Source organism: Xyrauchen texanus, chromosome 16 (genome assembly GCF_025860055.1).
Source record: "Xyrauchen texanus isolate HMW12.3.18 chromosome 16, RBS_HiC_50CHRs, whole genome shotgun sequence".
NCBI classification, from domain to species: Eukaryota; Metazoa; Chordata; class Actinopteri; order Cypriniformes; family Catostomidae; genus Xyrauchen; species Xyrauchen texanus.
In genome coordinates, this window is record NC_068291.1 from 32,494,793 (window position 1) to 32,507,789 (window position 12,997).

The 12,997-nt window shown below is 37.0% G+C and overlaps 1 protein-coding gene across 1 annotated transcript in view; it reads left to right on the top strand.

The window, feature by feature from the left end:
* The window catches only part of sorcs3b (sortilin related VPS10 domain containing receptor 3b), a 138,392-nt gene that overhangs the window by 52,750 nt on the left and 72,645 nt on the right, over nt 1–12,997 (top strand). The window contains exons 3-6 of the mRNA XM_052145176.1: nt 8,867–8,966; nt 9,058–9,216; nt 9,388–9,461; nt 11,357–11,421. Coding sequence (XP_052001136.1) covers nt 8,867–8,966; nt 9,058–9,216; nt 9,388–9,461; nt 11,357–11,421 — 398 coding nt within the window. The remainder of the gene's footprint in view (nt 1–8,866; nt 8,967–9,057; nt 9,217–9,387; nt 9,462–11,356; nt 11,422–12,997) is intronic.

Below are 12,997 nucleotides of genomic sequence, written 5' to 3' on the forward strand. Positions count from 1 at the left end.
TCTTATGTCCACTCAATTTAAGTAATCTTACTTCAATGCCCTCAGCTTTCTTAAGATGTCCACCCAATAAACTCATGAAGCTGTTTGCAAATCAGTCTGAATTCAAGCTGATTTGTATATACTTCTATTGACAGGACTTTTGAATGGAACTGTTCAATATTATGTTTCAAATCAAGTATGTGTGTGATATGACAATCCCTCAAATAAACAGCAATGTTTTGAAATCAGATTTTTTTTATCACAGCATTTGATTTAGTTGCCTCTGCAAATAAAGGTAAACTAGTATAATGTGTTTTGAGATCTAAAATGTAAAAAAATCATTTAAGCTTTAATAAGAAAGCACAACTTACCCGTCTGTCATCGTTCCAAATTCTAAGAGTAGATTATATTTGTTTTTCAGTTTCAGACTGTGCAATCTACATTTCTCGGTTGCCTTAACATTTTTAGTTAAAGCATAGTTGCTTTACAAGTCCTTTCAATTAAATTATATTAAACTGACTTAAAATTTAGTTGAAACTCGTAAAATCACGTTGATGGGTGATGATTATTTATATAATGTTTTATAGTGTATGTTGCTTTGAAGTAGTGATTTTTTTAGACTTTTGAGCACCACAGCTCTTTGAGAAACCGATGACAGGGACAACTCTGCGCAGGCACTTCTCTAGTGATGGGAGATGGCAAACGCCTCACCTTTATTATTGTTGCACATTTACTTCAGAAGACAGGGATTCCAACATCGTAACACACACAAATATGAACATAAAAACAAGGAACAAATTACATCCCATACTCCTCACCTTGAATAGACAGGAGTAGGGGAGAAATTAAAAAAGCCATAAATTTGGATAGTTTCAAGTTCATTTGTGGCCCAGCAGTCTACATAAACAAATCCAAGCACCATGATCGTGTCGTTGGCTGCCAATGAAGTGGACAAATTTGAAATAGGCTAGCTGCTGCTTTTACTTGATGGTGAATGTGATTTAGCAAGTAGTCCAGTGTCACTGTTATTAAAGTGTGCAAGAATCAGTCTTTTCAATCCATTTTCAATAAGTAAATATGTGTTTTCTCTAATATTATTAAAATACAATATTCAATACATATAGCCTACCTCATGTCATTGAGTAAGATGTTTTCATACATATTTGAAACAGATTTTAAAATGATACAGTTTAATGCCTAATATTTTAGACAAGAGCAAATGCCATGATACATTTAAGCCAATGAGTATTAAGCAGCGTCATCAACAAGTTGTTTCCAACCATGCTTTAGTTTGCAGAGTTGGGGGAATAGTTCGAATAAGTGATTCTGATCCTGTTCAGATCGCATAAGTGGCCAGGTCACGTGATTTCAACCAACAAATTTGGTCAGAACAAACAGAGGAATGTTTTAAAAGCTCCACTGTACTTACAATTTAACATAGAAAAAAAATACACACCTCAAAATTAAGTATACAATCTCATACCTTGTGTATGACAAAAAACAAACAAAAGAAACATTAATAAGTTGGCTTGACAATGTGAATATACATTGAATTACAGTATTCCACAAATTCCACAAGTTTCACTTGGTATCATATCCCACAATGCATTATGATTTGGTTGCGCTGTTTTTTCATAGTAATTTGGTAGAAAATGACCCAGCATGCATTGAATTCACAGTATATTTCTGACTACAGTATTTTATTGTAAAATAATACTGTTTAATCCTGTAAATTCCTGGCAATTTCTTACAGTGTAGTCCATGAGGCTGCAGTGGTTATATTAACACCTTTTTCTCTGTACATCTTGTAATTCAAGATAAAATCATGATTTCAAGTTCGATTACACTACCTAGTGCTTGACGCTTGACGCATCTCAGTGGGCCAGATGGTATCATGATATTTTGGTCTATTCTCACCCAAAACCAACTCGATCACAACAGAAGACATCGATTAAATCACTGGAGTCTTATGGATGACTTATCTCCTTTTGGGTATCTTTTGAAGTTCTGGTCGCCATTATCTTGCATTATATAGACCTACAGATCTGAGATTTTCTTCTAAACAGCTTCATTTGTGTTCTGCAGAAAAAAGAAAGTCATACACATCTGGGATGGCATGAGGGTGAGCAAATGATGAGAGAATTGTCATTGTTTTGGGTGAACTTTAACTACATTGCACTGCTGGCCCAGCCAGAATTAAATGATCTGATTAGATTTTAGTGTTAGTATTAGGCTTCTAGCCTATTACCAATCAGATAAGTGAACATGCAATCTTACATTAGCCGCAGTTATGTTAGTGGCAACAACACCAGTCTGTGAAAAGCAAGACCAAGGATGAAATTCTGTTCGGAAGCACTTTCCCTGACCATTGCTGATGTGCCCCTGGGTAAAGTAATTTATTCCTGTCTGTTCCTGGGATGCTCTGTACTATGACCTGGCTCTCTCTCTCTCTCTCTCTCTCTCTCTCTCTCTGTCATAGAGCATAGACAATGAAAAGAATTGCATAGCTGTGTAAGCCAGGCTTATACCAGGAGAAAGAAACATTGACTGTACATTCTTTCACCTTGAAAATCCTCATTCATTTTGAACTTGCATCACAGAGAACAATAATTTACTCATTTATAAACCATCAGTATTCACAAAATACTTTTTTCTTGCTTTTCATAAATTACTGTGAACCTCTTCTTACTTTGATATGTTTTTTAAACTGCTGGATTAGACTGCTATAATGCAGTTTTCTCTGGCTGTCTAAGAGGGTCTGTTTCCAAATTATTTTATTCATTACACTAGTTCCCAGTTAAATCTACTACTCACTCTGATTTTAAGTACAGTACCTCCACAGTTGTGGCAAAATGTCTTAAGGACAACAAAGTCAAGGTATTGAAGTGGCCAATAAAAAGCCCTGACCTCAGTCCAATAGAACATTTGTGGGCAGAACTGAAAAAGCATGTGCTAGCAAGGAGGCCTACAAACCTGACCAGTTACACCAGTTCTGTCTGGAGGAATGGGCCAATATTCCAGCAACTTATTGTGAGAAGCTTGTGGAAGGATACCCAAAACATTTTGACCCAAGTTTAACAATTTAAAGGCAATGCTACCAAATACTAACAAAGTGTATGTAAACTTCTGACCCACTGGGAATGTGATGAAAGATATAAAATCTGAAATAAATAATTCTCTCTACTATTATTCTGACATTTCTTATTTTAAAATAAATTAATGATCCTAACTGACTTAAGACTTATGTTTTTTACGATTAAATATCAGGAATAGTGAAAAACTGAGTTTAAATGTATGTTAAGTTGTATGTAAACTTCTGACTTCAGCTGTACCTTAAATTAAATATAAAGACCATAAGGCCCTTTCCCACTGCAGGTACTAAAGTTTGTATTAGGTGCTTTTCACTGAGACTAGTAATTTTTGTCATTTTTGCATCTGAGTAACTATTGTTCCTCTAAGCCGTTTTAGGGGACATTTTTTAGCTCCTACTAGTACCGTAATTTCCGGACTATAAGCCGCAACTTTTTTCCCACGCTTTGAACCTCGCGGCTTATACAATGACGCGGCTAATATACGGATTTTTTCCGCTTTCAAATGTTATATATATATATATATTAAAAAAAAACATTCTGTGACGTGCTCAGTTTTTTGGCGGCGTGAAGCTTTCATTAGACCAATGAAATTGCCGAACGGGTTAAGGTCAAAACAACTTTTTTGTTTACTGTTTAGATTCAATTGAGCGCGCTCAAACTTCCCATCATTCTGATTACGGTAGTAGGCTAATTTTGTCACCCTCACCATGGCAAAGACATGGAGAAACGCATATGATGCTGCTTTCAAGTTGAAGGCGATTGATCTGGCTGTTGCACGGGAGCTTGGTCTTAATGAGTCGATGATAAGACGTTGGAAACAGCAGCGTGAGGAATTGACTCAGTGCAAATAGACAACTAAATCTGAGGCTATTCAACTCCGACACTGAAGGAGATGACTTCAGTGGTTTCAGTGCACAGGACGAGGAAGATAGTGACCAATGACTTTCTTGGTAGGCTACAATTTACTGCAAATGTTTTATTACAAGCCGTGTGTGGCAGCGGGGGCGTGGTCAAGCGCCCGTCCGGGAGAGAAAAGCTGTAAGGGCACTTACACCTGCGCTAAATTATGTCTAACACCGGTGTCTAATTTCAAGTGCCCTGCTTCACATGTCCTTCTTTGGAAAACTGTCACACGGGCACCAGTGTGACAGTTTTCAGCAGGGCACTTGACGTTCCAGGTAAGGCTTTTAATGGCCACAGTTTACAATCAATTTTATAAAGTTTCTCAATTCTTCTATGCGCCAACACTAGACTGACGTGTGTCACTCTCTCAGCTCTGTGGCTGCTGCCTTTTTATGCCGCTCTCCCCTTGCTTACTGAAATTAGACACCGGTGTTAGACATAATTTAGCTCAGGTGTAAGCGCCCTTACCACTTTTCTTGACCACGCCCCCACTGCCACACCGTGTTTCGTTAAAGCCTATTTATTTTTGTTACAAGCCGTGTTTCGTTAAAGCCTGAGTAAAGTTCATTTGTTTCAATGTACCGGTAGGCACCTGCGGCTTATAGACAGGTGCGTCTTATTTATGTTCAAAATAATATTTTAAATAAAAATCAGTGGGTGCGGCTTATATTCGGGTGCGCTCAATAGTCCGGAAATTACGGTAGGTACTTTTGGGGCATATAGGGACTTTGGGAGGTGCTGCAGCCTTTGATTGGTCAAAAACCTGTGATGCACAAAGCATTGAGAGGAGTCCGACTCCACAGCCACCATTTTAAACAAACTAGCCAGCCTGCTACTCAGAGGATTGTGCTAATTTTTCAATTCCCTTAACGGAAATAAAATAAAACCAACAGAGTATATATAGATGATCAGCCTTTTCACATATGTGTGTGCAAAAGGTGAGCAGTGCTGCTTCATGGAACATCGGTTTTGTTCCACAGAAGAAAGAAATTCATAAATGTCTGAAATGTATGGAGCCTCTTAAAGGACAGAGAGGGAATTTCTGAAATATTTTTGCGTTCCCTCACAATAGTTTGTGTTCCCTCACAATATATTTTGCTTCCCCTAACAATAAGTATTCCATTCCCTTGCAATAATCCATCACTTTACAAAAATGAACCATGTTTTTACTATAGTATGTTATTTTTAGTAAATCTATTAACATTACCATGATTTTACTGCCGTAACTATTTTTTAAATATGATATTTGTGGTGAAACCATATATTTTGGTTATATATATATAAAACCATGGTACTTACCACACACACAACATTTTTTGGCTTACTACAGTCATGGTTATTGCAATTTGCTGTAGCAAAACCACAGTTAAACATGTTATTGTGAGGGAATGCAGACTATTGCAAGGGAACGGAAAACATTTTGTGACTAAACTATTTCAAAAAGTAAATCCCCTCCCTGTGCTTTAACTGGTTCTGTAGAAATTATTGAGGCTTTGAAAATAGTGACAGAATTTTCATTTTGGGTGAACTATTCCTTTCCATTTTTTTTTTCAACAAAACAAAGAGTACTATACCCTCTGTAGATAACACCTAAATGTTAATGCAATTGAATTTCAGAGTAAATTTAGCATCACACATGCAAGAAAAAACACTATTGTTATTTTAAAGCTAATTATCATCATCAATATAACTGGTGTAAATCTAAATTTTGGATGGATGTTTGTCCATTTTAATGAAAAGAATAATGAGAAAAATTTTGCAATACTTAGACTGAACACGTGATATGTTTTGGGAAGATATGAGTTTAGAGCAATGTAAAATTACATCATCCTTTATCAACATACCATCACTGCAAACACGCACACGCACAAACACTTTTACATGGACACATGCATGCACGCACGCATACACACACACACACACACACACACTACAATCACCTTGAAGTAAGGCTTTGTTTAATTTCTTTTTGGATGCAAGCCCTGATGAGATTTCCTCTCCTGGTGTCTGTCACTCAGAGGGGGTGTGAGGTTTGGAGGGGGGTTTACAGAGTATAGAAAGCCATTATCAAACTTCCTCAAACAGAAATGGCATAAACAGGAAATGAGGAAAGTGGTGGAATGGGAGAGTTGATGAGAGTGAGTGTGATGAGAGAGAGAGAGAGAGAGAGAGAGAGAGAGAGAGAGAGAGAGTGTAGAGAGATAGTGAGTGTTATTAAAAGAGGTGAATGTTAAAGCTCCACTTGCAGGCTGTAGTAAATGATGTTGGTAATAACAGTATGAAAGATTAATGAATGTTGCTTTTGGTGGCATAAAGGTGAAAAAAGAAGACAAAGACAAATCACAGCTCATTCTGAGGAGCTAGTTAATCACACTCTCCTGTGTTTTAAAATAAAGATGCATGCTTTAGAAAGTATCCAGCCTGCCCATACAATTGTTAAATTACACACATATACTGAGAGCAGGATTAATGTCCTCTTGAGTGCATTGCTGGAGTAGAGAGGGGCTGGCCACACCAGAAACGTCAGAGGTGCTTTTTAGGGCACTCATCATTGTACGAGGGTGCTCAGAGAGCCATCTTCCTCTTCACCTGTGCTACTACTGCTTACACAACCAAATAATCTCAACAGCTCAGAACGGCAGAGACAGTGAAAGACGGTGGTTTGTATGCCATGCTTCTAGATGGTAAAAGTGTCAAGAGTATAAGCACTCTTAATGTACACAAAGATGAGCACTCAAAGAGATAATGGTTCATATGACAAAAATGTGTGAATCTGTAGCACCACAGTGCATAACTCTATGCATTAAAACCATTAGTGTTATTATATTTGTACACATTTGGCAGACTCTCCTGTCTGCAATTGTACCTGCCAGCGAAGAGGCTGGGTTAATGAGTTATCATGGAACAGAGACACACACACAGCATAGAGTGATTTCAACTTCTACTACTTCTACAATTTTTTTGTTGTAATTATTACTACTAATTACAGCATAATCTCTGCTGTTGTCATAGCTGTGGTGTATTAGTTAGAACATGTGTTCTTGAAATGTTGTGGTGCCAATGTGGGTAATCCCATTTCCCCTCTCCAATTAATTCATGCCATTTTCTACTGCACCTGTCTAAAAAATAAGGCAAAAGCCCACAAATAACACTGTCCTAACAAGGTGTGATTTGAGAAAAGATAACTCCTATTTCTTCCATGTTAATCAGTTTTTGTCCTACCAGCGGTAACTGCAGCAAGTGACATGCAACATTGTATGCTGACACTTAGTTTCGGTTTCTGTCACTTTAAGCTGGGTTGTACTACCCAGAGTGATATCTAGTTCCAAATCCCGCTTCACATAGCTGTATATTAGACATTAAATATTTTCGAATAAATTTGGCTGTGATTTTGTTGATTCGTGCTGCATTTATGCTTTCATTGAGGAGAGAAAAAAGACTTGATGCTGGAAACATGCATCACACCTGATTAGGACATTGTATACATTTTAAAATAAATTAAAGGATTGTTCCTGGTTCAATACAAGTTTACCTCATTCTTCAGCATTTGTGGCATAATTTCTATTTGTTCCTTGTTTATAATTTTTTTTTAAATAAATCAGGGTTATAGAAAGGCACTGGGGTCAATGGGGACAATCCATAAACATTAAAATACACACTGTTTCAAAAGTATAGTCACAAGATGCAATTATTATAGGTGTGTGGCAGGGCGGAGGGCGGGGCCGGGTTGTGATTCTACACACCTGGTCCCTTATCAGGCTAATCAAGCCTCCAAGAGGGATAAAGGCCGACTGCGGAGGGTTGTGAGGGAGAGAGAGATCGTTTACGGACATGTCTGTCGTGTGTGTTTGTGTCTTCTGTTTAAATGTATTATTAAAATATTATTTATATTGAAAAGCCGGTTCTCGCCTCCTCCTTTCAATTGAAATACGTTACAAGGTGTTAGCAGGATTTCAGTGAGATAAAGTAGCTTTTTGACCATATCTGTGTAAAGTTATGTCCAATATTACTACTTAATTCTCATGATGACGTAACACTGGTAAACTCTGCAATCTAAGTGCCTTAATGGCAGTTAATCCCTGATTTTATCTCATTAATATCATATCAATGCATATAACGTTTACAACTTGTTTCCAAAATCATATTAACATGTATTATGTTTACATCTTGTTGCTACACTTTTAAAACAATGTGTATTTTAATGTTTATGGACTGGCCCCATTTAATCCCATTGTACTTATTGTAACCACAAATTGTGCTTTTTTTAAAAACAAAATGTATAAACAAGGTAAATTTTTTTGGGTGTGTGTGTGTGTGTCCAGGTATTCCCTAAGTTGTTTGGACCAAATGTCCCCACGAGAATAGTAAAACCTGATATTTTTGACATTGTGGGGACAATCAGTCAGCCCCCATGAGGAAAACAGCTTATAAATCATACTAAATTATGTTTTTTGAAAATGTAAAAATGCAGAAAGTTTTCTGTGAGGGTTAGGTTTAGGGGTAGGGTTAGGGAATAGAATATAAAGTTTGTACAGTATAAAAACCATTATGTCTATGGAGTCCTCATAAAACAAGAAAACCCAATGTGTGTGTGTGTGTGGTGTGAGTTGTTTTTTGTGGTATACAAGGAATTTTTTTTAGGTTACTCCCTATTACTTACAAGGGTATTATTCTATAAATGTGGTTTATGAGGTCACCCCTAGTGTCCTTGTAATTGAAATGGTATAAAAAACATAATTTTTTTGAAACCATGAGGGAAACCATGAGGGTTAGGTTTAGGGATAGGGTTAGGGGATAGAATATATAGTTTGTACTGTATAAAAAACATTATGTCTATGAAGAGTCCTTGTAATGATAGGAGTACCAACATGTTTGTGTGTGTGTATTTTTAGGTCGATAGATTTTGGGGCGACGTACAAGAAGCTAACTGATAAAGTGATGAGTCGAACGATGCTGAGCTATCTGTATGTCTGTCCGACCAATAAGAGGAAGGTGTGTGTATGTGTCTCAACACATCAAAAGTATTTAGCTGTAAGAAAGAAAATATAAAGCTAACATAAATATTGTTGTCTCTCTTTCTCAGATCCTGATTTTATCTGATCCGGAGGTGGAGAGCAGTTTACTTATAAGTTCAGATGAAGGAGCGACTTTTCAAAAGTTCAATATTAACTTCTATATCATGAGTCTTCTGTTTCACCCAACGCAGGAGAATTGGATACTAGCCTATAGCCATGATCAAAGGGTAGACACACGAACAAACACACACACTTACACATTTCCACAGCCTCAATAGGATCTAACTCGAAGAAACAATTAAAAGCAGATAATGTGGATAATTAAGTGTGAGCAAGATAATTACCTTTGTTGGCTGTAGTTAGGGATCTTACAGTGAATGTATGTATTTTTCATCTAGCTGTACAGCTCGGTGGACTTTGGGAAAAAGTGGATTCTTGTTCATGAGAGAGTAACTCCGGGGCGATTCTACTGGTATGACTCAAACACATGCAAACAAACAGTAATTTTTTTACTGATCATCAGTCTCTCATAAGACGCCTCCAGTGCAATTTCACACTGAAAATTAATCTGATCGCAAGAATATATCTGTATGCACACACAACAGCACACTGAAAATGAATCTGATACTAAACCCACTCTTGTCTTTACCTCTGCATCTGACACTATTCCACTTACATATGCATATGCATAAACATACTCATACACTATCACTCTATACAGTCTCTCTCTCTCTCTCTCTCTCTCTCTCTCTCTCTCTCTCTCTCTCTCTCTCTCTCTATATATATATATATATATATATATTTAACTCTATATATCACACTGTCATGTTACTAGCACCTCTCTCTCCTCTGTGCTTCATATTATCGTATGTGTGGAATTTTTTATCAGGTTTTATATATTTTAATCCCATCAGTGTGTATATGTGGGTAGTCAGAGTAACTGTTGTCTTGTCACATGCTCGATGAGCTGTTGAGACAGCCAACAACACGACTTCACCCTTGGGTTTACCATCCCTATGGACGCTCACATACACGCAGCCCTTTCTTTACATTGCTCAAAAATAAATATTTTATTTGCTCTCTGCAGCACTCTCTGCAGCACAAACACCATATTCTGCTTGTGTTTGTGTCAGTGAAGCTTCGCTGTGGCAGGTTTAGTGACTGTAGAGTTCAGACCAAGACTAAAAGGGACTTTAAAGTCACACTGTGACTGAGGGAGATGTTTATCCTCAGCCTGAGAATATGAGAGGATGTTTAATATCAGACTGGGTCTGAGAGATATGTTTAAACTTAGACTGATATTATAAGAGAGAGTTTATTCTCAGACTGAGATATTTCAACTCAGAGATACATTTTGTGATGGGATTTATCCACAGAATAAGACTGAAAAAGATGTTTAAATCTGAAACTGAAAGTTTAATTACATATTTGGTCAGGGGGATATGTTTAAACCCAGACAGACATGAGTCAAGGTTTAATCTTAAACTGGATCTGAGAGAGATGTTTGAATTTATACTAGAATAACGGAAGTGGAGTTACAGTAATATCAGAATGGGACTGAAACGTATGTTTGAACATGAAATAAGAATTTGAGAAGTAAACTTAGGCTCTTTATTAGATATGTTTAAACTCACAGATTTTGAGAAATCATCAGGTTATTTTAGACTGGGACAGAGAGAGATTGTTCAACTCATTCCGAGATTATTAGACAGGGTTTATTGTAAGATTGGGACTGTGAATGGGGCTTAATATCAAAGGGTGTGATATAAAATTGTTACTGAAAGAAAAGAGGTTTAATTATGGATAGTAAGAATGATTCAATATCAGATTGTGACCATGTTCAAATTGACTGAGAAGGAAATATGGATAACAAAAGACAGGACTCCGTGATGATTAAAAACCTCAGACAGATAATATGCTGGCGTGTATGTGTGCGTTAGAGGATAAAATAGGTAAGAAATGAAAGTGTATTGAGAATGTGGTTTGTAGGCAAGCAGTTTTGTGTGTGTGTGTGTGTGTGTGTGTGTGTGTGTGTGTGTGTGTGTGTGTGTGTGTGTGTGTGTGTGTGTGTGTGTGTGTGTGTGTGTGTGTGAGAGATTAACTGCCATCAGAGCAACAATAAGGATTCACTGGAGACAGACTGTCTCCTACTAGAGAAGCGGAATTATGCTGTCCATCACTACCCCTCCATCCTTCCTCTCTCGTCCTCCATCACTCTCATGCTATTACCGTACTCATCCGTCCGTCCCCTGCTCGCACCTCCTTCTCTTTCTTTCTTTGTCTCATCTCCAGTGGAGCCCTTCCTGATTGTTTTCCTCTCTTCTGCTCTTTTTGTTTTCTGTCCCTTTTTTCTTCTTTGATTTTCAGGGCACTGACTGGTCAGGATAAAGAGGCAGACCTGGTGCACATCGAGGCCCGAACTGACAATGGACGTTAGTCTCTTTTTCTTTTCCTCTATTCCTTTGCCTCTTGTTTTTTCTGTGTTTCTCTACCAAGCTGAAAAGACCAGGATTGCATGTCACTAGCAAATGTTTGTTGCGTTTTGGATGTTGGTGTGCTGATATTCCCACCACACCTTTTTAACCGGAATGAGTTACATGGTCAACCATCTTACCTAGAAAGACCATGCTGGTGAACACCTGTTTCATGTGACATCACTGCGTGACCGCACTGCCATGTTTGTGAATAAAATCCCATATAACGTCAGTGTGCTGTTCTGTAGGATGCAACACAATTTGGCAAATTTTTGGTTTTTATCTTTAAATCTTGAAAAATGTATATTGCTTTTTACTTACCAGAGCCAAAATGTTAATTTAATGTTAGTAAAGTTAAATCTTTTGATTGACAAGTCTTCATTTTGCAAAGTCAAGCAGCGATAAAGGCGGAGAGCAGTGATAAAACATTTATTGGTTTTTGCTCATTTATTCTGACATGTCAGTTATCTCATGTCAAATACAGTATATTTATAACATAATCGAGTCAAATACAATTAAAATGGAAATGCACATCATTTTGGTTAAATTCTTAACAGCTCGCCTCTGTTGCTTTTTGAGTTAAAAGCAGCTCTTACATTCAAACACACAGGATTAGAGGTCGACAAATAGTGGATTTTACGATAATGATAACTAAGTTGAGCATTGATACTGAATTAAAAATTAGCACTCAAATTAAAATAGTGCTGAAATTTATTACAAAATAACCATGAACATTTATTGTTCTTTTTTAAATGAAATAAATATATAAATATTCATATATATTAACTAGAGCTGTCGATTTAACGCGTTAATAACGTGCAATTAATTTTACAAAAAATTTATCGCAATGCTTTCCTAAGAAATTCCTGAGAAATGCAAGCTGAAGTGAAATTTCAGCTGTGTGAGCAACACACAGTTTATTACAGTGAACAAAACATTAAGAACCCTTTTGTGGACACACAACGCAAACATGCGTTACGTTCTTACGTTCAAAACGCGTGAAGGAGCGCAAATGCGAACTAAGGGATCTCAAAATGTGTTTAAAGATTGAGTATTAAACTATATTTAACCTGACACAGTGACCTAAACATTATACTTTTATGACGCAACACACCCAAGACGCGACACAAGCATGTCTGAAGCAGGTCGTATGGTCTTTACCTCACAAATATTTAATTCCCAACAAGGTTAAGGAGGTGTCCTTTAAAAAGTTACACCATTTTTACCCAGTCAATCTTTATTTAAGAAACATGCTCCCTGAAATATATCCAATTTGCTCCTTCTGTAATGCTTTAGATGAATCTACCCCTCACCTGCCACTATTTGCACTTTTTTGTAAAAACTTGAAATATTATTTAAATACTCTTTGTACCTCCAACAACTCCAAAGCATTGAAAACCATTGCACTGTAATGAATATAATGTCTTGGCATTACTGTAAAATATATCTGTAGTATTGTGTACTATGTATACCCCTGGCTTGTTTCTAAAAAAAAAAAAGCAGGTGTGACATTGACAGGTCCTGAAACAAGCCG